The 26,415-nt window shown below is 31.3% G+C and overlaps 4 protein-coding genes across 8 annotated transcripts; 1 reads left to right on the top strand and 3 right to left on the bottom strand.

The window, feature by feature from the left end:
• The first annotated feature begins 8,260 nt into the window (after positions 1-8,260).
• LOC108340916 (uncharacterized protein At4g28440) lies at positions 8,261-10,507 on the top strand. Its single transcript, XM_017578482.2, has 2 exons — positions 8,261-8,711; positions 10,034-10,507. The coding sequence occupies exons 1-2, from the start codon at positions 8,462-8,464 to the stop codon at positions 10,222-10,224; spliced, it is 441 nt and encodes a 146-aa protein (XP_017433971.1). The 5' UTR covers positions 8,261-8,461; the 3' UTR covers positions 10,225-10,507.
• Positions 10,508-12,308: 1,801 nt separating this feature from the next.
• LOC108341867 (protein NUCLEAR FUSION DEFECTIVE 6, mitochondrial) lies at positions 12,309-15,075 on the bottom strand. Of its 5 annotated transcripts, XR_008250192.1 has the most exons (5): positions 14,867-15,074; positions 14,673-14,794; positions 13,518-13,589; positions 12,828-12,874; positions 12,309-12,662 (listed from the first exon to the last, which is right to left on the bottom strand). XR_008250192.1 is itself a non-coding variant. In XM_017579530.2 (4 exons), the coding sequence occupies exons 1-3, from the start codon at positions 15,007-15,009 to the stop codon at positions 12,867-12,869; spliced, it is 273 nt and encodes a 90-aa protein (XP_017435019.1). In that variant the 5' UTR covers positions 15,010-15,074; the 3' UTR covers positions 12,309-12,662; positions 12,828-12,866. The 5 variants fall into 5 exon arrangements, 3 of the variants coding, with proteins under 3 accessions (XP_017435019.1, XP_017435015.1, XP_017435018.1); XR_008250193.1 differs by lacking the exon at positions 12,828-12,874 and having other exon boundaries at positions 14,867-15,075; XM_017579530.2 differs by lacking the exon at positions 13,518-13,589.
• A 1,855-nt stretch (positions 15,076-16,930) lies between these two features.
• LOC108342310 (uncharacterized) lies at positions 16,931-19,973 on the bottom strand. Its single transcript, XM_017580068.2, has 3 exons — positions 19,806-19,973; positions 17,477-17,635; positions 16,931-17,299 (listed from the first exon to the last, which is right to left on the bottom strand). The coding sequence occupies exons 1-3, from the start codon at positions 19,815-19,817 to the stop codon at positions 17,096-17,098; spliced, it is 375 nt and encodes a 124-aa protein (XP_017435557.1). The 5' UTR covers positions 19,818-19,973; the 3' UTR covers positions 16,931-17,095.
• A 4,589-nt stretch (positions 19,974-24,562) lies between these two features.
• On the bottom strand, positions 24,563-25,907 carry LOC108342000 (protein E6). Its single transcript, XM_017579699.2, has one exon. The coding sequence runs from the start codon at positions 25,858-25,860 to the stop codon at positions 25,039-25,041; it is 822 nt and encodes a 273-aa protein (XP_017435188.1). The 5' UTR covers positions 25,861-25,907; the 3' UTR covers positions 24,563-25,038.
• Positions 25,908-26,415: the final 508 nt, after the last annotated feature.

Here is a 26,415-nt window from a genome sequence, read left to right as displayed (position 1 = left end):
CTCGTAAGCAACTCGTTGGCCATGCTGAAGAAAGTGCCCGAAAAGAAGAAACAGTCGAAGAACGAGATTTTTCCCGAATATGGAAAGATGAAAGACGGGTTCCCGTCGTGGGTTACCCCTAAAGACCGGAAGTTGCTTCAAGCTCCGGTGAATGAAACCACCACGTCCTTGTGGAGGTTGGACTCCACGAGGGCGGCGTGGAGGGAGAGGAGTGCGGGGAGGAGGAGCGGCGCGACGGAGGAGCTGGTTGTTGGGGACGCTGATGGTGACGTGGATGTCAGCCACTTAACACCGTTAGTGTCTATTTAACGGAGATGACTACATTGACACAAATTTTTTCTATGTTTGGATTCAATTGACACTTTTACACCACGTGAGGACGACAATGAAACTTTTTTAAAAATGAGGATGAATTTGAAACAATTCAACCAAACTGGGGACAAATGAAGCAATTAAACCTAAATTTAATGCAAAACAACAAACAATAGACATAGTCAAAACGGTATAAATATAAGCTTTTATTATATCAATTAAAACTAAAAGATTTAATTATTAATTAATATATATTAACCGTGGATCAAGGAAAATAATTATAGTAACTCACGGATTTGCTGTAAAAGACAAGAAAACTTTTTCTTTTTAAATTATCATAAACATTGTGTAACATTTTGAAATTTTAATATTTCAAAAATTACATTAAAAAAAATTATCAAAAAGATAATAAGTATGATCATCCGATCGAGCTGAATTACCGTTTTGATTTCTCTGTTATAAAGGATGATAAAATTGAGAAGTACAAGGTGCATGAATGGACTTTGTGTCTTGGTTAATCAGTTTTAACTACCAATATTGCGAGTTTCATGAATTCCGTCAAAATTGAACTACACTTTCCATTCATTAAATTGTGGGTTTTCGGTCTTTTTGGGCTTCTTAGTAAAACCAATACTCAGAACGGGACTAGGCCCAACTAGTTTAAACTTAATGGACTTAGGCCTCATGTAAAAATCCAACGAATTCTTCATTCAATTTTGGACTTGGGCCATCTTTCACAGTACGAACTCAAGGGGTGTTGCTCCCTCCACCACCACCCCTTGCTCCCTCCACCATCTCATTCCTGTTTTACCTCTCTCTTTATTTTTTCATTCCTATTTTACCCTTAGTAAAATTTTAGGATTAATATTTTTTAACCTCTACTCACTCTAATCCTCTACATGTATGCAGCGACAACTCTTCTTTCTCTTTATCGTTCGTCCCTTCATTGTTTCATTGTGCTCTTCTTTCTCTTTTTCACGTTCCACTTCTTCCTCTCATTCTTTAATTATGGTCTCAGAGTGTGGTGGACTTTCATTAGCTAGTGTGTTTAGTGAGAGATTGCAAGTGGTAGTAGAAGCAATTGATCAACCGTGCCAAGATCGGTGTGTGGTGGTGGTGTGGTGGTGCTTGAAGGACCCGTCGTGAAGGTGCGTAATAAACCCTAAAAAAATAAACGTATAATCTTTAAACGGATGAGCATCCCTCAACATCCGTTCGTTTAAAGTTACATGTTTATTTTCCAGTTTATTTTTATTAGTTTATTTTTTTATATTAATTTTGGAGATATTTTAATAATGTAATTTATATGTTTTGATGTATTATTTTTGAATATATTTTTGATGTATTTTAATAATGTATTTTTGAAGATCTTTATTGTTATTAGTTTATATTTATATATTTTTTTGTATTTTACAGTTATATATAATTAGTTTTTTGTTTTAATGTTTTTGTATAATATATATTTTTTATATATGCCTTTTGTATTCTTTAACAATTTTATAATTATATAAAAAATTATTTATTAGTTTAATTATATGAAATATATAATTTTATTATATTAATATTTTTGTAATTAAAACAAACGGATGTGGTGGAGTTTGGGGGGTGGGAATCTGAAAAGAGAGAGAATGAGAGTTGGGTGGTGGGACTGAGTGAAAAGTAAAAATGGGTAGAAAGACAATGTTTGAGTTTAAAATAAATAAATAGGGTTAAAAGTAAAAAATGTTATTTTTGTAATTAATTTTTTTTTTCAGATGATTGGGTGATGGAGGGAGAAGAAGGTGGTGGTGAAGAGAACAACATCCCCCATATTAACACTATGCATTTGTTTTCCTTTTTTTAAACCGAATATATCATTATAGTTTATGAAAGCACGTTTGAGAAACAGAAGTCATAAATATATTTCTTATAAAACTTTACAAGATTAAAGTTTTGTGTATATTTCGATATTATTTTTAGGACTGGGCAAAAATAACTGATCTGTACTGTACTATAGTTAACTATACTATATTATACTTAAAAAAACTGATCCACTTTTACTAAAAGTTCAGTATACTATTTTATGGTTAACTGTGAGAACTGTATCTACTCTCTTCTCTTCTCTAGTTCCAGTTCAATTGCTCCGTCTTGCTAAGAAAACGTTAATATTATTAAAAGAAAACGTTCAAATAAAAAATTAATAATGAATTTTTTAAGACAAAATTTTTTTATCACAAATTTTTATATTTTTTTATGAATAAACATATATTACTTTTTAAATAATATTATTTTAAGTAATAAAAGTAAAATATATTTTTTTAAATTTAATTTTATTAAATGATTAAGTAATATAAATCATAAAAAAAAGACTATATTAAAAAATAATACTTTAAATATATTATATTCTTTAACATATTATTAAATATGTAAAAATATGTTAAAAAAACTTTTAATGATATTAAAATGTGTGTAAGCGTACACTAAAATAACTATTTATTTTAAAAATCAATTTACTTTAAAATAAATATCAATATTATTATTTTTAAATGATAGTATTTTACATACTAAAACTAAAATATATTTTTTTAACGTTAAATTTAATTAAATGAATATATAATGAAATATCATAAAAAAATAGTAATGTAACAAAAATAATTAATATTATATAAATATTATATTATAATAATTAATAAATATTAGTTTAATTTTTACATAATAAAATATAAATAATAAATAATTGATTAATAAAACAATTTTACGAGAAAACAAAATAAATATAAATAAAAAATTAATTTAAAATAAAATAAGTAGATAAAAAGATAAAATAAATTATATACACATATAAAACAAAAAAATATAAATAAAAAATTAAAAAAATAAATATAAAAGTAAAATAATATTCATGACAAAATAAATATAAATAAAAAAATAAAAAATAAAATAAAAAAATAAATAATAAAATAATTTCCATACACATATAATAATAAAAGAAATATAAATAAAATAGAAAATAATAATATCAAATAATTAAAAAATTAATTTGTAAGACACTTATGAATAAAATAAAATAAATATTAAAATAAATTTCAATTAAAAAGAACGTGTATTGTTATACTATTGAGTTTAAAAACTAGTACAATTCAGTTTAAAAACTAGTACAATTCAGTTTAAAATTAGTATAGTTAGCAGTTCAGTTTAAAATTAGTAATAGTTAATAGTTCAGTTTAGTTTATATTGTAGTTTAGTATAATTTAGTATAGTTCAGTTCAGTTTGATAAAACAAAAAACAGTTCAGTTCAGTTTGTCTGAACTGTTTTACAGTTCAATTTAGATAAATTAGTTTTTAGTTCAGTACAGATTTTAGTAGTACATTGCAGTTCAGTTCTATTTGTCCACCCCTAATTATTTTCCTTTGTTTTTAACTCAAAGATATTACTATAATTTATGAGAGCCCGTTGGAGAAGCATAAGTCATTAAGTTTTGCATGGTTAAAGTTTTATATATCGTTTCATATGTGGATTCTTCCCAATATATATCACAATTATATAATACATATAGATATTGAAATAGAAAATTTATACTAATAAAAATCATAAAAATGTCACTAGTCTCAAATTATCAAATTCAATCATAACATGAATTCAAGAAAAAAGATAACTAATTAATTTTATTATATTAAAATGTTTGCTTTATATTGTATTTATATATATATATATATATTTTTTTTTAATTTTAGGATTGGTATACCATTTTATCAAGTATCTTTAATTTGACTCAACATTTTGATTGCTTTTTAGTTCAACTTTATTGTTTAAAAATCTTTAATTCAGTTTCATACCTTAACTATCTTAGTTGCACACGTTAAAAATCTTTAATTCAACTTTATAATTTAAGGATTTTTAACTTAAAATTACACTTTGAATATCTTTAACTCACTGTTGCACTATGAAAAAAATATTGAAATATTGCTATTGTAAAAGAATTGCATTATTTGAAAACACAAATGAAATACTCTTGAAAAACATTAAAAATTATTGTTAAAAATGTTACCACTAATATCTTTCAAAAAAAGAAAGAGGTGAATTGATTATTTTGAAATTTTGATTTTTTTAATTATTCAAAATATTTTTTAACACATTTTTAATTTATTAACAAGATGTATGTATGGATAATACTTAATTAGGATGCCTTTTCAATCACTTAGTTTCAAATATATAAGAAAAAAATAGAAAATAATTTTTATACTGGTTGACATACAGTTATTTAACAATTTTAACTAAATTTCCACTATTAAAATTAAGAGGTAAATATTACAAGATGCACCGGTATAATCTCTACTCCATACAAAGAATCTTGAAATAACTCTCAAGAAATACAACCAAAAGCAATGTTTCACATATTTGTTCTAAACTTTTCACTTACACAGTAAAAAAGAATGCAAAAATTAATTAGCAAAAAACAAAATCAGGAAAGAATACACTTGATTGATATCACAATATCACTCAGTGCCAAGCAAGAAACTCTTAGAAACTCTCCACTCTCACTTTCTAATGTGTTTTATTTGAAAAAGAAAAAATGATAGATTTTAAAGATAAAACAAAGTCTAAGAATATTAATAAGTTATGTGAGTTGTCTAATTGATTAAAATGGTTCGTACTTAAATTTCAGAAACAAGAGTTGATTATATAAGTAAACTAATCAATTAAAAGAGAGAGTCTAAGTTTTTTAGCCTTCAGTGGAATAATCAATTATGTTATACACTAAATCAATTAAAACTCATAGAAAAACAATTTTATTGTTTTTGAATTAACCTCATCAATTACATTATTAACTTAACCAATTTAAAAGAAGATAGTTATTAAAGTTATATATTTAAAAATGATTCAATTTGCACCATAACTAATCTTAATAAATTATATTATAAGATAAAAATGGTTTTTAAGAATTTCTAACTTGGCTTATAATATTTCTATACACAACACCTTCCGCCAAATATATATTTTTTTTTCAAAATCTTTACTATGCTAAGCTTGGACATCATAAAAAAGTTGAAACTTAGGCCATTGGAGCAACAATAATGTGTTAGAGTTATAGAAAAATCATACATATTTTCTACTCACCGGATAATATAAAAATATTTTAATGAAAAATTAATAATCATATCTTATAGGGTACATAAAAGAAATTAAAAAAATAGACATTTTCATTTTAAATAAAAAAAAAACATAGATATTCTTAGTGAAACATTAATACTTACTTGTGGATTCACATAGAAAATGAAAGTAGCAATATTCTTTGTGGACTTGTTTGCTTCCACCTATTTTACACTTGAATATGTAAATATGATACAATTGATTGTTGAGGATTTTTCATTGCAAAGACTACGGGAATTGAATGAAAGCCACATTGGGTTATGATTTGTATATGCAAATATAATACAATTGATTGAGTTACACCCATATTTGACTATGGATATTCTTTTACCTTTGTATTATTATAATAATAATAATAATAATTTAATTAACTAATTAACGAAAATATAATATTGAAAATAATAACTCATAATAATAATTTATTAATGACAGTAGGAACTTGAGTTAAAAATCTTGTTCTATTATTTCTGTTTTTTCAGTTTTGTTGTACTGTTAGGTTGGCTAGCTATATAGTCTATATAGCTGCTACTGATATGTTAATGAAAACATTCACGTTTCTGTACATGTGTTTTTGTATCTTCTCTCTTCCTAAAAAAGTTCTACATGGTGTCTAGAGCCTATATAGAAGATAGGGTTTGATATAGAAGATAGGGTATAGTGGTGGTAAGTGAAAATCAAGAGGATCTTGTGTTGAGTTAGGGTTATTTTGATAATCCAAGAATGAGTGCATTGATGTCAAGAGTGGTGAGATCCCTGTGAAGATTCAATCAAAGAAGGAAAGGAGGATGACTAGAAATGGAAGCATCATCCAAGGAGCTCTACATGTTTTTGATGGGACGATGTTTGACGATTGGCGAATCAAGATGATGACCATTTATGGTTTTCAAGATGTATCAGATGTGATTGTGAGTGGTCTTGAAGACCTTGGGTGGAAGGCAAAAGAGGAAGACAAGAAGAATTTCAAGAACCAAAGAGAAATTACAGACGTTGCGGCGACATTTTGAGTTTCTGAGCATGTAAGAAAATGAGTCCATAGCTGAATACTTTTATAAAACGCAGGAGCACGTGAATGCTATGCGAGCCTACAAGGACATCATCACTGACCAACAAGTTGTAGAAAAAATCTTGAGGACTTTGCCTCCAAGATTCGACCATGTGGTAATGGCTATTGAAGAAAGGAGAGATCTTGAGGCAATGGAGATAGAAGATTTGCAGCACTCAGTCGAAGCTCATGAGTACATAATTAATGAGAGGAAATTGCATGATATGGGGAGAAGCTGTCAGCACAGCATCATACGTGTTGAACAAATGTCCAACCAAGAAATTGGATGACTTAACACATGAAGAAGTGTGGACAGGTGTCAAACCAAATGTATCACACCTCAGGAATTTTGGTTCTTTTTGCTGGAAACATGTCCCGGATCAGTTGAGACAGAAACTTGATGATAAGGGAGTTCCACAAGTGTCGGTCGGTTACCATTCAATTGGAGGCTACAAACTCTTTGATCCTCAAACTAACCAAGTCTCTTTTAGTAGAGATGTGGTGATTGATGAAGCATCAGAATGGAATTGGAAGCAGTATGCTTCAAGTTCAACTCAATCTAAGGTAATATTTAATGAGTCAGGACCTGATATAGCAGAAAAAAGTGATCAAAGGCAAAAAATGTGCAGAACATAAATCATGCACATAAAGGAGGATAAATGATATATATGACTTTCAAGGCGTTTCAATAGAATGATGCATTTTAATTAGACCATGAAAATTATATGTACAGATGCCACACATTCTTCATAAATTTTGTGCTAGTTTACCTCATCACTACTTTCTTTGTTCTGAGGAAATTACATAGAATCTGGAAAATAAACTGGGACAGAGAGGGGAAAACAAAGGTAACATGTTTCTCTCAAATGATTGTGTAGAAAAATACAATTTGAATAATGCCTTTTGTTGTGTCAATCTGATTCACTGAACCTGCATATAATATCTATTAACAGATCTTGTAATCACACTTGGTCACTCTTCTTGCTTAGAACAATGCTCATATAATTGTCTGCAAAGTTAGAAATATTGAGAAATTCAATTCTTTCTACAATTGCAGAAATGACTTTATGCCATTAGGGTATCAGTAATCATGAGTAAGAAATAATAAGCTTCCAACAAGTGTGCTATTCATACTCTTAATAATACATTTGTTTCTAAGTTTAAGTGCCAAATAAAGACCCATGAGATAGTATTCACTCGTTTATCAAGTAGCTCTTATTTCCACATTTATTTCAACGCATTGTCCCGATTGTAAAGTAGCAACAGGTAGCTACTGCTGCAGAGTGAAACACAGCTCCATCACAGTTTACCATAGAAATTTGCCAACACCTTCTATAAAATAATTTATGCATAAAACAAGTTAGCTAATGGAGTCTTTCCATTTTCTTTGTTCTTATTTTCCTTTCTTAAACATGCTTGGAAGATAGTTTGTCTGACATGTATGCAACATCATAAAAATGAAAATATGAAATAATTAGACTACAGCTTAAAAAGTTTCACTAAAGATATTGCAATGAAAAACAAAACATGTTTACATTAAACGTGTTTTGTTTTTCTCAATTTTCTATTCTAAGTCGTAACTAATCTTAATCTTTGTATTTAAAAATGATGATTTTGGATCTTATACTTTTACAATTTGTGAATTTGTAGAATGAGCGAAATTCAGAATTATAAAAAATGTAAAAACGGAGATTATTTATTATTGTAATGCAATAGAAAGTAAATAAAAGTAAATTGCATAAAAGAAAAATGGGAAAGTGAAGTCACGTGAGGTTTAGAGGATGGGAGTGGAAACGACGTGTCGCTTGATTCAGAAGGGAAGTTCAATGGAAGGTGCGAAAGAAATGCATAAAACTGGTCGGTTTTAAGGTAGGGCTTGTGTTTGGTAGAAGAGTGTTAGAGAGAAGAGTGAGTGAGCGAGGAGTGAGTGTGTCTGTGAGTGATTTTATTCGGATCGATCGAGTGTTCAATTCCAATGGCATCATCCAATTCCACTCAGCAAGATGTCAATAAACCTGCCAAGAGAAAACCCGTCTTCACCAAAGTCGATCAGCTCAAACCCGGAACCAACGGTCACACTTTAGTGGCTAAGGTCTTGTCCTCCGACACCGTCGTGCACAAACCGCGACCTTCCTCTGCCCATAACATCAAACCCACTGTCATCGCCGAGTGCCTCATCGGCGACGACACCGGCACCATCATCTTCACCGCTCGCAACGAACAAGGTACTCCAATTTCGCCTACCCATCCTTGTAAAACTTATTCTTTTTTACTTATTTCAATTTCCCTTTTATCAAAACGGAAACTTTCCACACGGGCACTGTTTTATTTGTCTCAATTTTGTGTTTTTATTTTCATTTTGGGGTTTTCTTTTTGCGATCCGCATTGTTCTTGGGTTTGTGAGATTGCGCGTGTTTGGTGCCCTGCTTTCAATAAAGCATCTGGGCCTATGATGGTGGTGAGTGGATCATGAGTGCCTGATTCCATAGATAAGATAAGCCTTTCTTCTCATATATTATATTGGTTTGACTGCGTGATACCTTAATCCTTTTTAATCCGGTTGAAATCTCCTTTTTCTTTACTGATCTTACTCCAAGAGGTTTGATTCGGTTCTATAATGTGTCAACCGGCGTAGATTTGGTAAATTCTCGTGCTTCTTGCTCTGCTCTCGTGATGAAGACTGTATTTCCTCTTCCTTGAGGTGTTGATACGAACTATGAATATGATTTGACATGCTGGGTGAATTTTTTGTGGGAATGAAAGTGTGATTAATATTGTTCCTTTTTTGTGTTTTGCGATTACAAAGAAGTTTTGCTTAGAAGGTGATAGTAACGATCTTAGGTGTCTTCCTTTTAACTTTATATTCCTAACTCAAATTACTTTTATCAAAGTGTTTTAGTTTATGCTTGTCTGCGCCAAGTTAGTTATATTTTTCCTGGTCCAACTTTTTTTGTTAATATTTCTCTTGCTTTTTCTTCATCTATATTGTTCATGAATCACGGGATTGTTTAACCAGGAATGACCTTGTCGTTACCTTAGTACTTAGTACTTCTTGATTAATCTTGGCTTCTTTCAAACTTATGGGTTTTGACTTAAATGTTATCATGCCTTCCCTGATGAACAACATCTTGATTTTATACTTTTCCAGATCCACGTTCTTGAATAACATCGGTGCCTTCTGTTTTTATACTTCATCAGGAAGAAAATAGGAGTTGAATTATGAAAATTCAATGTATATAGACAGAATATTGATCTGACATTACTTATTTTCACTCTTTTCTCCTTCTTTCTATTTTGAACAGACAAAACCTTGAGTGATGAGTTTAATTTTTATTTGAGCAGTTCATACTATGCAAGTCTGCATGTATGAGCATTTGCATTTGCATAGAGTTTCAGTTGATTTCGTTTAGTGAAAGTTACCTTGATGTACTTCCTTGGTAGGTAATCAACCTACAGGTATTGATAATTCATATAAATGTAGGCAGAGATCAAGGGACTAATATATGTTATATGTTTAAGTTATTAGATGACCTTTTCTTCTGTGCAGTTGATTTGATGAAGGCTGGTTCAACTGTAATTCTTCGTAATGCAAAGATTGACATGTTCAAGGGATCAATGAGGCTGGCTGTTGACAAATGGGGGCGTGTTGAGGTAACTGAACCTGCAGATTTTGTAGTTAAAGAGGATAATAACCTATCCCTGGTTGAATATGAATTGGTGAACGTGGTTGAAGAATAATCCCGTCGAAGAGTGCAAGAACAGCTTTATGATTTGGTTATGGTGCATTGGATACCCCCAAAGGTAAAACTTAACTGGTGATGGATGGTTGGTAAACTTTCTCACTTTAATTAGCTTGTATTTCCCCTTTAACATGCTTGACATGATTTTGGGTTAAGTTGATGTCTCTTGAACAACCTTGTGTCAAGCGAACAAGATTTGCTATTATCTTCATCAGCAACTGTATTCAATGAACATATAGTATTATGTTAATATAGTTATCCGTATCACATGTTTCTTTGCAGTTTCCTGTGCATCGATATACATAGGTATGCCTGTGTTTGAGTTAATGAAGCAGCGCAATCATTATTCGTATCTTTGGCTCAAATAAGAGAAGACAGTGCTTTAAAAATTGGGTTAAGTCCATAATTTCTGTTTCTTCTGCTAATGAAATTCCATGACCACAGTGTCATCCATGCTCACAATATTTTTTTTTTGGGTCGTGTAAGTCATAACTTTTTTTCATGATAAAGAATTTTGTTCACTATTAGTGTATTGATTATGAAACTTAAGAGGCGATTGAAAATTTAAATTCTCATAAGTTTTTTTACATGATAAGGAATATTGTTCCCTAGTAGTGTCTTGAATTATTAAAGTTAAGAGGCAATTGAAAACTTCAATTCTCATAACATACTAAACAGTCTTTTGGCTTCGAATTAGAAGCTTATACCAGAATGTTAAAAATTTGTTGGCTGAAAAAGTCACGTATATGTAGGTCCATTCAAATCTATTGGTTTGATAGCGTGGAAGCTTCTATTGTTTGTGAAAATGCACAAATAAACCTTTGTATGATAATTCTTAAATTTCAAAGGTTATATACCATGTCAACCTAAAATTCGCAAATCTTGATCCTCTCCAGTCGCATCGAACATGGAAAATTATAATGAATTCAACATCTGAATTGATTTATAATTTATGAAAATCCACCATCCCCAGATACTGAACCGAATCTGATATTTTTCCATCTCCTCGACCTCTTCTCTACCGCACTACCTTCATTATATGAAAATGGGCGTGCAGTTAATGTAGTTTGGTAAACGAGAGCTTTGGGAAGACGTTAAAAAAGGCGATGTTGGAAATGAGTGATGATAGATATGACACTAACTGCATTTCCGATGTTGAGGTCAAAACAAAGGTGGGTAAGTCTACGGTAATAAATGAAAATCAATTTTAACTGTTTGTATATTTCATCAATTTACATCTATCTGCATTAATGATTCAGATTATGTATTCCAACCTTTAATTGAAGCCCTCTTACTCATTTAAAAAAAATTAACTGTACGTACATGAGGTAACTTGGTTCATGAAAAGGTTATTTTCATTCTCTTTCTGTTTTTCTTTTCTTTTCTAAACTCTCTTCCAGCTGTCAAAATATATCAAGTGTTTTAGAAAACTCTTCTAAGGCAAAACATTCAGTATTTTATCTTTTTCTGATCCGGAATTTTTATTTATAATCAATTATTCTTCTTAAGGTTATAATGAAATTTTTTAAACTTGTTCAATTCTTGTTTATTTTTTCTTCTATTATTTAATTTGTGAATTATCTTCACGTCGATTTGGCTGGTTTTGTAAAGAATTTAATATATCGAATGAATATCAATCAGTGAAGTATCAACCGTATAATGTTATTTGGCAAATTGATTTGAAGCGGGACACATGACTCCTCGACTAACTGTCGACAATTTTTTCACCTTCAACTTTCCAAGTTATATGCTTTTAAAATATGAAAAACCGTGAGTGAGGGCATTAAAATCAATTAATAGAACAACCTATATCCTGATGATAAAGCGTTCAACTTAATAACGAATATGAATCCTACTTATTCAGTTATTGAAAACGTAAAAGATAGGCTGTATTTTCATCAATCAAAGGTAAAATGAAATGTGAAACTTTTGACAATAGGATGAAAGATTGATTGGTCTAGCAAGGTAGGCAATGAATTTGGATTCTTTGCAGGCCTTCAATTAAAGTGCTCGTTTGCTTTTATATTTATCATATCTTATGTTTGGCATTTCGTTCGCGAGCATAATTCCACTCCGCCAGAATAAAAAATCACACTGACAAAAGTTCCAGTTAATGAATTCTTAACGCACATGCTTGTTCGTGTAACATTTTAAAACAAGGGTGATAGTAACGTTTGCAAGCACTGGGAATAAATCCCATTTCCAATTACAGGGTGAATTATCGTAAATCGCAGGTAAAGAAATGTTTGCAATAATGTTCTAAAGAGTAATCATACCTAAGCATGGTACCAGCTCCGTGCTTGTACAAGTCAAGTCTTGGAGGTTTCATATTCGACCAAGGACAAAAAATCTCTAACAAGGCCTAACTAAGTAAACTGAAATCCACGGAAAGTAGGAGCAGATGCACCGCACCCACAGACAGCAATCATCATCCATCTAGAATTAAAAAAGAAAATATCTTTGAGAAAACTCAATTTTACATACAAAATCAGAATCAAAAGGTCAAGATAATCTAATAGTCATCCATAGTATATTAGTAAATTTAAAATGCAAATCGTTTAGATACAGGAGCAAAGCAGAATGGAAATGACGAAACATTACATGGCTAGTCCTCAAGCCTAAAAGCCAAAGTGCAAATGATCACGACCCTAGACAAGGAAACAGCCAAGTCAAAATGAGGAGTTGCAAAGAGCATGTATAAAAAAACTTTGGAGCACCAGCATATTAAAAAGAAGTCATTTCAACACATTGCTCATTTTACACAGAAGTGTTAAATTTTATACATTCCAAAACACGTGCTGACAGACCAGCATCTGGCATCATTCCGGAGATTATTAACAATTTCCAAGCCTTAACAAGAACTGCAATTCTAAAATTACGGTTAGCAAAATCTCCAGTTTGCCTCAATGACACTCTAACATCGCAATAATGGCTTTTTGCACCAGCAAACTATATAAGAAATAGCTGATTTCTGTATTGAGGTTGATTTAAAATTCTATGTATTCTTAGTGACTGGTAGTTTGCATAAGTGTGGTTGTTAATGGATGATGTTAAACTTCATGCATGAACAAAAATCATTCCCATACATAAACTCAACATCTTAGAGTAAGAAATCAAAATGCAGAGTATGCACCCAAATAGTAACCATAAATCAATATCGAAAACCAATTTTAATGTGGAAACAAACTATTGCTAAGTTTGAGTCATTTATACACTTTTAGCAAATGCCTGTTTGACGTTAAGGTGTACAGTAACAATTAAAAATCCCAAACGAAAAATTTACTTGACCACCTTTTTTCAAGCGCATCTAGATAAAACTTGTGCTCGAACCCTCTGTCATTCATCATACATCATCATTGCAATCTGAGTGAATACAATCAATCAGTATGATCTTCATGTGATTATCTCTTAAGTGAATGTTAGCTAATATATAAGTCTAGACATTTTAAAACATTGTATGCACTGAATGCGACAATCCATAACACCTTTTCTAAGAGAAAGAGCATAATTGCCCAATAACTCAAAATGAAAAATGTCACGAGAAGTTGTTGCAGATAAATTAAACATAATAATCAGGGAACTTCTAAGAAATACCATTGAATAACACCATAGCTCCCATATTAGTTTTCATGAGATATGGTGCTCATTTTTACATTCAACTAAGAAATTTCATGCTCTCCCTAATCTACAGAAGTCAAGTTCTCAATTCTTCAAAAAAACCAAAATTTGAAACAAATCCATGTGACACCATCTCTGATGCTTGATCTTCATCTAGTCTTCTCTTGCCCTACAAAGAGGAAAAAATATACATCCTTTCATTGTGAGAGCAAGAGAGAGAACCTAACCCAAAAAACGAAATGTTTGAACAGCAAAATAGTTGCCCACATGCACCCAACACTTTCATTTAACACAGTCTGTTCACACAAACCTTAACTACCACACAGAAAGGGGACAACGCACGACAAGAAAACACTTTTTATTTAGCAAAAAGTTTAAATCCTATTTTTATGCAACCCAAGAAAAAAAGGAAGAAAGAAGTATTTCACTGTGGCATGGCGTAGTAATGAAAGTAATGCGTCAGACTTTCGCAGGGTATAAATAAATTTTCTGGGAAACCTAGAAACTTTGACAATTCGCATAACGCAGCATGTATAATCCATGGAGTTTAGCTAGCAAGATATGATTTTTGTTACAGAAGTCAAAATGGCGTAGAGAAAAAACTTTCACTCCTTGATTCTCTAGACCGAATAACCATCCATCAAATAAAGAAAAAAAAAACAATTAGAATATATAATTCACAAGCCAAGTAGAATGAGCATGTTTGCAGACAATCGGGTAGGTCCAATGTTGGCATTTGATAAACTTAGCTCTTCTATCATATGTATCACATACACATCCAACAAACTACGTCGAAGATAATGGGAGGAAAGTGTTTGGAGGGAATACCTTCAGGGGTCCAACCATAGGAGTGGCGAGACACAGAGAGCATCGAATTCAGCAATGCGGAAGCAGTAGCACTGTGATAAGGAAGCATCGATTCCAAGCAGAAACTCGCTTCTACCGGTAACCTGTCCCAAACAAAGAATGTTTTAATCAAATTGAAAATGTTTGGAAAATGCGATCGAGAGGAGCAGTGTTACCTGAAAACGCGATTCGAGATTGAGGTTTGCTTTGGGAGACGAAACGGAGATCGTGCCGGTCTCGTTCTAGCTCCGGCTGCGAGATTGGCCGCACCGGCAGCGCGGGACGTGGCGGAGCGCAGCAAACACCTGGCGGCGGACATCGTGAAGAATCAACAGAAAGGGGTTTTGGCCTCCTGGGGTTTTGATATTTCCGTTTTACTATTTTTTTTGTTACTATTTTGTTAAAGAGTCATGACATGGGTCACCAGTGTCTGCATTTCTTTTTGCACCCATGCTTTTCTTTTGCACCCACATAAATATATATATATTTTTACTGTGTCTATCTTGTTTAACGTTTTTTTATAGGTTTTGTATTTAAGAAAGTCAAAGTTGATTTTGATTTGGAAGTTATTATTTTGCATAAAGAAGCTTCTATATTGTATATTTCAAAAGGTATTTTTGAATTGTAAATTACATAATTTGAAAATTATTTATTATTTTTAAATTATATAATTTGAAAATTAAAAATGACTTATAAATTACATAACTCGAATTTATTTATTTATTTCTAATGTCTTGTTTTCATAAAATAAAAAATCTGGATTGAGTAATTTAGAAATGTCTTTCTCATATGGGTTCCAGTCATATTGTTGTGGAAAGTAGAAAGGGCAACAGGGAATGGTGCGTTCAGATTGTAGCGAATATATCTCTACTCCTAAGTGGGATACGCACGTTGCATGTACTTTTCCTCGTATGTTGCCAGCTTTCATGTACTTTGCCTTCAGGATCCATAGATAATAATACTTTTGATAATATCTTTTTAATTATATTTTAATATTATTTGTGTTATTGATTTAAAATTATTTCACAATCAATAATAATAATAATTATAAATATCAACCTAAACTAATTACGTAATAACACGTAAATAATGTTAAAATATTATTAAAATATCATTATTATTAATATTACATATAAAACCTTCTAAACTTCAAATATTTTCCTTTCAACTTTTTTATATTATTTCTTTTAAAATTATCACTAGGTCCTAGATCAAAGAATTTAATTTAAATGAAGACGTACTTGATTAGTTCATAAGAATAATAAAATAGGTTGTTCAGATTCCCTATTCCTATTATTACATTTTTTAAATGGTTTTATATTTTTGTGAATGTAATCAAATCAACAAATGTCCATCAATACGTAAGTGTAATAAAAAAATAATACTAAAATTTAGTCGATAAAATATTGATAAGTACATCTCTAAGCGAAAATATTTTCAATTATGTTAATAAAAAATGTATACAATCTATCATATAAAAAAATGTATATTGATAAAATTGTACCTGATATATTATTATATCAAACTATATGGATTGCTAATTGATAATTTTTTGGATAGACATATTTAACTATTTATGTCATCAACTTGTAAAACTGTAATTTATACTAAGTTGTACATAACTCGGTATTGAAATATATGTCTCGCCAGCTTATAAAGTTAAAAAATAATAGATAAAATTGAATAGCGTCTTTCTTATTTTTGTCGCGCTACCAAAGACCGTAAAAGAGACACAAAAATTATACAAAAACAAGATAAAATAATATAATTTCAATGTTATTTAAACTATCAAATTATTAATGACTCAACAATTATGTAGAAAATGACCCAACAGCCATAAAATAACAACTCAATTTTTCATATAAAAATTAGCTCGTAGTTTTATAAAGAGTGACTTTGATTCCATATAAAAATGACTATATAAAGTAAGACTTAATGATCACATATAAAATAATGATAGGATGATGTTAATATAAAAGAATGAATGGTTATGTCAAGAAATGACTTTGATGCTCATATAAAATAATAACTTGCATAAAGGAATGATTCAATATTCATATAAATGAATGACTTGCATGCTTATAATATAAAAATAATAACTCTTTTTTATTGATGACTATTTTTTAAATATATAATGATAAAATTATTTTTAATTTACTATATTGAAAAGAAAATAATGGTGGCACACATGAGAAAAATAAGAAAATGCAGTTTATAGTAGCTCAAGGGTCAAACGTAAATGCAAATAAACTTGATTTCCATAAGAAAATACAAGTAACCTTGTTGTATTATTTTGGTATGGTATGAAATGAAAAAACGACAGAACAAACTTGAGGAAGTTAAAACGGGTTATCGTCACTTGGGCAACAAGAGATATATGAATAAGCTTTCATTACAATGGTGTTCTAATTGGTTGAACTCTTCTTACTCTTCCTAATTTTTAGCAAGGGTATGCAAATGACTCGAGACATATCCATTTTAGAGCCCTGAGAAGCAGGAACCTTAGCTAATTTCTTTTTTCTTTCTTCAAACCGTCCTCTTTCGCCTGCTCTAACTCCGATTAGCTGCGCAAGGGATACACTGTTGTCTTGGAAGAAGGAAGCCGTCGACTTATTGTTGCAAAACAAAAGCAGTATGTAATAAACTATAATAAGCATTCTAATTTTTCTTGTTCCATAAAAAGAGTCATAATACTTATTTAACCAATTTATGAAATAGTCGCACTGAATAACGTAGTTAAAACAAATTTTGCAACCAACACTGACAAAGGAATAAGAATAGAGTACCTCTGTATCTAGGTTAGAGGATGAAAATGAAGAGAAACTGGTGGATGGCACGTGCAATTGGTATGGTGCCATTGAAGCTGTAGGGAAGGATTCCCCAACTCTAAGTCTCATGTTCAAGAAGCCAAGTCCAAGTGGCCAACCAATTGGCATGTCATCATTCTGAGAACATATCATAGTAGAAATTACCGACATTAGAAAAGCATCTGTGCATGTCCTAAAAATTCGGTGCCTTAATTTCAACAACATTCAAAAGTACAAGCCCAAAATTCATGATATCTATGTTGGAACTTTAAAATATACCATGGATGTAGTTGATCCAGTAAATATCTGCTTATCACATTCTCATAACTTAAGTTTGGAAGAGTAAACAAAATGGTATCAAACATAGCCGCTTTATAAATATGAATTGGGTGGTGTCGGTTTCTTCTAATTATGTAAAAAAAAAAGCAATTGATCTAAGAAAAAAAGGAAAAGAAGGGGGTGAGGTTGTACTGAATTGGAGAAATTGTAGTGATGTTTCTATTCAATAGATAGTGAACTAAAAACAAAGTAGAACAATATGGAAGGTACCATTGTTGCCACTTTTTCAGTAAGGGTAAAGAGTGAAAGAGAAACAGTGTCACATTCTTCACATTGTTGGTGTTCTATTACTATCCTCCTCGTGGTAGAAGAATATATTACACACACCACAACTCTTTCCTACCAGACTGGGTCAAGTCTTAAAATTATTTTTCTAAAGCCCATAAGCTTTTTTTGTAGTAATAAAGAATATCCATAAAAATAATCACATAGAGGGATCAAGTCGGCAAGATATTTGATTCTGTCTATAGATTCCAAGGTTCAGACTATTCATTCTGATAAACTGGGTGGTAAGTTCCATCACAGTAAATTCTAAACATACTAATCCTTGTTTATACACTTATTTAAGAATTAGAGTTTTACTCTGTTAACCTTTATTACCCAGATTACCAAAGTGAACTCTAATGTGACAGGAGAATAGTACTAAGTTAAAAACACCTAAGTAACAGAACATGAGATAAATAATACTAACAAGTCACAACCAAAGCATCAAGTGTTTGCTTGTTCCTTCTAGTTTTTGTATCTGCATTATACCTAACTGGCTTTGTAATCATCTGTGAATTGGTAAAAGAAAAATATACTAGAATTATTAAGGGAAAAATTGAGAGATTGAACTGTCGGCATAATTTGTAAATGACCCGTGTTCAGCTTAATCATGGGTTGATTTCTCCAGTTATTTTGAAATATATTTCTCACTCCTGTACATCTTAAATTAAACTATTCCTTATTTTGTTATCTCTTGCTTTTAGATTTGGCCCACTTCATGTGCAACTCACTCAGCCCTTTTTACTTATCAATATAAAATATAAAAAATAGTCACTCAAAATAAGATGGATGGTTGCACGTATAACTTTTACATTGAGGCAGACACTTCGGTGAAACTACTCCTACGCCATGTAATTATGACATGTTATGCTTAAAATGAACATTTTTATCTGCCTCTCTCCTTGCTATAACTCTTAGCTACTAAAATCATCCAATTATTATTAACATCCTGATAGGGGACCTCTTTTTCACCTCTCTTTTTTCTGTACTGCATTAAAATGAGGACTGATGTATCAGTTCAAATTACATTCCTAACATTAAGTTCGGACAGCAAACTTTGATGGTTTTAATGAAACGTTAATCCATGTGTCTACTGAATTGACAACTACTAGCATTATGGCGGTAACCAAATACACTAATGGGGTCTTTTCTGGGTGTCATTCCAATTGCAAAATTCAATTTTTCTGCAACTTGGTGGATTCATTTATCTTCTTTTCCAAATCAATCCATTCAGAAAATACAAACTCTGCATCTCGGTTGACATGCAGTATCAATTTCACAAAATTGTTCCCAAAGCATGTCAAATCCTAGAAGAACCAACAACAAACTCACACAATAGCAGAAATTCAATTCTTATTTCATGAATTCTAACAATCAAGAATACTAACAATCTAACAAGATCAAACAACTTAAAATCTGTGTGCCGAGAACTGATTCTTATCTACTGCAGAGGCTGTTCAGTTTCATTCCAGTTTAAACACTCGACAGAACAGCTTTGTGGATCGAGTTGCATTAAACAGACCTCAAAAAATGTATTGATCTTTCGCTGACAAAACAGTGAAACAACTGATAAACCAGTTGAAAAGGAAGTATATGGGGACAAGAGATGCTGAATGCCAGAAGAAAATGAAGAAAAAAGGCATAATGTGAGAAAATCTTTGTTCTTATTTATGCAAAAGATACAAGGAAAGCACAGAATTGGTACCTCTGCAAGCATGGTGTCTCTGCCTGCCCGAGAGAAGTTTATGGGAAAATGATGATCGCAGAGAGAACTCAGAGCAAAGTAAAAAATGTATTGGAAAACCGATGGTGAATTTACGTGTCTCCTAACTAGTATTCTTCCTTAGACATCAGACATTTAAGAACCTGGTCCCACTGGACCTGTACAACATTACTTGAGCCAAGCTTTATTTTTTGAGAAATTGTATGTATATAATTTAACTGTAAAGTAAAATACACGGTACAACTGAGAGAAATAAATGTATCATAGAGGATCTATCTAATAGAAAGAGGTGAATAAAAAACAATACTATAAAAAGGTATGAAATGAATCATACAACCCTTTTATTTTATCCTACCAATTCAAATTTTCATAAGTACACTGAAAGTAAAGAATTTACATAACAAACAGTTATAAATAATAATAATAATAATAATATTAACAAGTAGAGCAACATATGGTTGTAAAGGGTTGAAGAGACTTAACACTGTTAACAGATTTCAGTGAAGAAAAATTAAAAGGGGTGTAGTAATTGATAAGTGATTGAAGAGAATGGGTGCTATTTTTTTACGGGGTATTTTTAGCTTTTGAGTTTGGTGGAGAAGTAGACATCAAAACGGTTGGGAAGATATGTCTGATCTATGCGTGGCGTGGCTTAATTAGCAAAAGTGTTGGATTTTTAAACACTTATTGTCACCATTGATTGGTAAAAAATCGCTTAAGTAGTAGGTCAACAACGGTGAACAAGTTACTTCACAGTTTATAATCAGTGGTTGCTTATCGCAACACGCAACAGAAATTTATGTTCAACGTTACACGACACTGAAATTTGTTTACCCAGAATACTGTTTGGCGCAGTCTGATCTTCCTATTGTTGGTTACTTGCATTTTAAATTTCTATGAACTATAGGTTAAATTAAAAAACTTATTTATAATTCTATATTTTATCTTTACACGGCTGATATTTGTTACAGGAATATATTTCTGCAAAGATATCCTCTAACTATTCACACACATTCTAAACTATAATTTTACGTCTTCAAGTCTACATGTTATAAGTCCATAAAAACATTTTTATGTTCAAATTAGTTATATCTATAAAATTAGTTAAATTAGTTAAATATGTCAGATAACATTAAATCCTATAATAATGATTATCTCACTAGTTACCTATATTTATACTAAACTTAAACTTATGAGGTTGGACTTTGACCTATAAACAATTATCTTAATTTTGATTAACAAACTGTGTAATCTTTTTTAACTCTAAGTCACATTTTTAATTAACCAAAATTATATAAGTCATTTTAGGTTGAGAACAATTACTATATTGAAATATTTTAGGCTATAAAAGGTTGAGATTTATAAGTCAAGATATTCCAAATCATCTTAAGCTATGATGTTCCGGGTTGGTTAAGATGTGTCATATCTTCATAAGTTAAAATGTATCAAAACAACATAAGTTGAGACTAATAAGACTGAGATGTGTAAACCAACATAGACTGAGATGTATAGTTCAACATAGTCTAAGATATATCAAGTCAATATAGATTAAGATGTACAAATATGCTTGAGACGTATGAGACCAACATAAACCGAAATATATAAAATCAATATGAACAAAAATTATCAAAAACTCAAACCAACATAGATCAAGATAATCTAAGATGTCTTTTCACATTGTTTACGTCTTTTCTTTTTCACTATTTTACTACCTGAGTTGATGTTTCAAAACAAACTTGTTAAAAATGAAACGACTTACAAATTTACTGTTTTATTAAGATTTTAGATATTGAAAAGGACTTATTAGTAATTATCTTTATAGCAATCATACATTACTTTTAATTTGGTGGTTCGTATACCTGTAGTTGTATTATTATTTTTAATCTAGTCTATGTATCTTACGCATAAAGAATGAAATAAATAATACAGTGCAGGCAAAAAGAAATAATGGGATATTTGAATTTCTGAGGGTGCATGCACAAAAATATGGAGCAGCCATGGATCCAGGACAATAACTAAGCAAGGATTTGGGCCACTATCTAAATATATGAGTGGGTTTTCTTACATAAATTTGTTTGGAAGATCATTTCTTCCTGAACCCCCATTTTTCTTCTGCAACACCCTAACTTTTAAAATACCTCTTTTACCTTCACTCAAATTAAAAATCCTAGTTACTTTCTGTTCTCCATCTTACTCTTTCTTCTCCCCGTCGTCACACTGCATCCCATCTCCATCGCAAACCAAGCTCTAGACTGCACCTCCATCGCAAATGAAGGAGATAGATCCATCACGCAGCTCTATCTTGCCCTGCGCAACACTTGTTTTGTTGGAAAGCATAAGTATGTCCAAGAATGTTTGTGTTTTGTGATTGTTGTCTTTAAGGTAAAAGGGGTGGTTGTGGAGGGGAGAAAAAAAGAGAGGAAGAAAGGGTTCAAGAACTATATAATGCTCATATACGTCAATCTTCCACCAATTAAAGCCTCCTGAGTCCGACAATCCATTACGAATTGATAAATCTGAATTATATTAATGTGTTCTAGAATTGTCAATTGAGAATGCAATATTGAATCTGATACTATATTTCGGATTGGTTATTTTAGATATCACGACTGAGTATCAAATTGAACAATCTAGAATAACTTCCATACCAGTAATACATTACGGATTCGTCATTACACAAGTGTTTTTCAATTAAAAAAATAAAAAATAAAAAACAGTTAAATTTTTATAAATGAAGTAAAAATTAAAATTAGTAAGTCATTACATTAATCTTCAATAATCAAATCTGTTTTATAATAGTATAGATTTCCCATAAAAGATAAAATGAAAAAAAAAAGTTGTACACCAAATAAGAATAGCTTATATACAGATAACTGAACTTAAATAAGCACTTATTTCAATATAAAATCTTAATGTTCCCTTCCATGATACAAATGGTGAAAAATACTAATAACATATAAGTGAGTAAGAAAATTTGATTTAATAATGAGAAAAAAAATACACAATTTGATGGATTTTCTTGTAGAAGTAAAATTCATTGACACATCTTGACATCGCAAATGCCTTTTTGCACTCACGAAAATATGACAATATTTATTCTTATGTTTTTCACAAGGTTATAAAAAAATTGATTGGAAATAATTTATTTTAAGAAAGTTGCATTCCCTTGTATTGTTTTTTTTCTTCTTACTTTTATATAAGGCGAAGAAAGTTATAATTTCATCAGAAAGAAAAAAGCTATTTTGTTAACCCTAATGCAATTGTATTGTTTTTAACTCTAATGTAACTTTACGTTTTACGTATTTAAGAGACTATCGAAATTTAACCACAAATATTTTAAATATGTCTAAGAATATCATTCTGATTATAATGTTCATTCACCATATTTTTTGAAACAAATGTTCCCTGACCTATATCAATATAACGAAGAAGTTCGTTGTTTCACAAAAAGAGTATATGAATGAAGAAACATACAACAAAATTATGTTCTTTTAAAAAATAGTATTGTTAGAGTAGAACGAAATCACAATTTCTTTAACTTCTATTTACCATAATGTATAAAATCATTTTTCCTTTCTTAATAAGTTTTAAAAATATACCTTTAAAGTGCAATACTTTTCAGAATTTGAAAAAAAAAATCAAATATCCTTTTAAAATAATAATGATATGTTCTGCAAAGTACCAAATTGACAAATTGAGGGAGACAAACATAGCCGAGCCAGAATACTAAAGCCCATTCTTTAGATGTATAATCAGTAAGTATATGATGTGTTTCTTTTGGTACATTTGCACATTTTTTTTCCAACACGGTGAAGTCTTGAGTTCAGAGCCATGAAGCCTACAATTATGATTTACGACTTATACGAATGAACAAAGTCTTCTTTCATAAAACAAAAAACATGTTTTTTCCTTACCGTAACCAGCGGAGGAACTACTGACAGGTCGATTTGTTTGAATTCAACGTAATAAATAAATAACTTGTGCTCAGTATCCTCGTCTGTAAGGAACCTTTTCTTTGTGAATTATTTTGTCAAATGGTTGGCCAAAACAGTGCAATTTATGAGCCAGAAGATAAAGACAGACACCAAACCAAGCAATATAGCCGCAATCAATAATTAATCTGCTACCTACACTACCCATACCTTTAGTATTTCTTTGTTTCCTTTCCATACCAATTAACCATTCATCAATAAATAATACACTACTTCCACAAAATTATTCTCACTAATTATGCACCTATATGTAAGCAATTTGCATCAAATCCCTACAAAGATTACCTCAATTTAGTGGAATATATTGTGTACTTTCTATAAAGATGCTCAAATTTCTAGCTAAGTTGGTTGCTGCTAAAATTAAACTGACCAGTTCAGAAGTCAAAGAAAGGGAGAAATCTTTCGGTGAATGAACTTCTTTGATGGGAATCAAGTATCAGGCCAACTCTTATATCAAATAGAAATGATGTACTGTGTATAAAGATAAAAAATTCATTAATCCATTGAAGAGAATGATGTCAATTCTTTACGTGGTTGAACTCAGATTTCATTTCATTGATATTATGTCTTTCCACTTAACCTCATATTTCCAACACAAATTTCTCGTATCCAACACAAATGTCTCCCAACAGAAATTTCTTGTATCCAACACAAATGTCTCAGAAATAACTTGTGACACTCCTCTTCACTGTACAATGTTTAAAGTAAGAATGATATATATCCGAATTGCAGGGCAGGTAGAGTAGGTCAGGCAAAATGGGAATTTTGGAAACTTTCATAACTTGCAACTGATGTTTGTCTGTGTACAACTTTTCTAGCATTCCATCCTCGTATTTCGCTGGTTCGAAAGACACAGACAAAAGGAAGAACAATTGTGTAACTAAACAAAAAAGGGAACATAACAGGGGAATAAAAAAAAATGAGAAAGTAACATGCAAGCTTAGGTAACATTATACAACTTATTAATAGGTGATAAGCAAAAAAGTTGCTTATGCTCTTGCACTTGACGCGATATTTTGAGATCATGATGACAGAGACAATGCAATTCGTTAAACAGGACTTAATAGAAGTACTACTAAGTAAAAAATAAAATAAAAGTCCCCCATAATTAACGTAAACTGTTACTTTGTGTTTTCTTGAATCTAAAGCACAATAAAAACATAGAACACCCACAGTGGTACTCAAAAGTATAGTGAGCTCTTCACTCAGACAGTGATCGAAGCTCATGGCTCAAAGTTCTCATGTTCATCTTCAAACTCCTCCTGGTTCTGGTATCCATTGTAATTTCCACCTCTGTTGTTGTACCAGTTGTTATTGTTCACTCCCCTGGATGAATCATCGTAGTTAGTAGGATGGTTCTCTTCCGCATAAATATCATGAAAATACCTTCCACCTTCCAAAAACCTTGTGTCACTCATACCTTGCTTCTCACCATTGTACCTGTTAGCGTTACCATTATAATTATTATTGCTCTTCTGGTATTTCTGACTAGCAGCATCGTTGTAGTAGTACTTCTGATTGTTGTTGTTGTCGTAGGATTTGTAACTGGCAGCATCGTTGTTGTAGTACTGCTGGTTGTTGTTCTGATAGTTATTGTTGTAACCTTGTTCAGCGTACTTTGTGTCGCTTAACTCATCTTGGTCACCCTCATAAGAATTCTTGTTGTTGTTCGTTTCCGCGAACCTATTGTTGTAGGCATCGTTGTTAAAGTACTTGGTGTTCTGAAACTCGGTCTTGTAGGGGTGGTAAGAGGTTGGGGTGGTGTAAGAATCGGCATTTTTTGTTGTAGTGGTGGAAGGAACCTGGTTAGACTCATCGTGACCATATAGGCCATAGCTGTTTTCAGTCTCGGGAACGAAAGCTGGTTGTTGATCTACCTTGCTTGCTTCTGGTGCTTCTTTGTTGGGAAGTTCTGTCTCTTTGACATTGTTGTTGTCGAAATGGGAGACTTTACTGAAGAACTGGCTGTCTCTTGCAGAGATTTGAAGAGCCAAGAAAAGGGTGGTGAAGAGAAGGAAAGAAATGTAGTTTGACGAATGAGCCATTGGTTACACAACAGAAAGAAGATGGTCTATGCTGATGAGAAGTTATGGTTGCATAAGTATCTTTATATAGAGCTTCTTAAACCTTTTCTTTTCTCTCTCTATAAATTTTTTTCGCACTTATTAGGTGTAAATGGAGCAAAGTTGGATGGCTGTGGACCCTCTCAATGAAACTTTAGCTGATTAACATTTGGATCCCATCCATTTAGGATGTGGTCATGGAGTAACTATTTGATGTTGTTAGTACATTTTTGACGCCATCACATTACATTATTATTTTGTTTATAATCATATTATGTATGTAAGATTTTGAAGACCGAGGATATGGTCATGGAAAAACAGCATCATTTCAAGGGCAAAAGGCCAGTTATCAGATTTACAGGGCATCCTTAAGAGAGCTTAACATTTAATTAGCCTCTTTCAGATTTCCTTTAGTGTAAGCTAACTCTTTATTAATTAGTAGTTGTGCCATCTATTATGACGCAACCATTACATTCATAGGTGGTAGCTTTCACACCGTTGGATTCCAGCCTAATAAAAAGGTTTCATATTTGATTT

This window comes from Vigna angularis, chromosome 6, assembly GCF_016808095.1.
Source record: "Vigna angularis cultivar LongXiaoDou No.4 chromosome 6, ASM1680809v1, whole genome shotgun sequence".
NCBI lineage: Eukaryota > Viridiplantae > Streptophyta > Magnoliopsida > Fabales > Fabaceae > Vigna > Vigna angularis.
The sequence above is the reverse complement of the archived record's forward strand: the minus strand, read 5'-3'. Positions and strand labels throughout refer to the sequence as shown.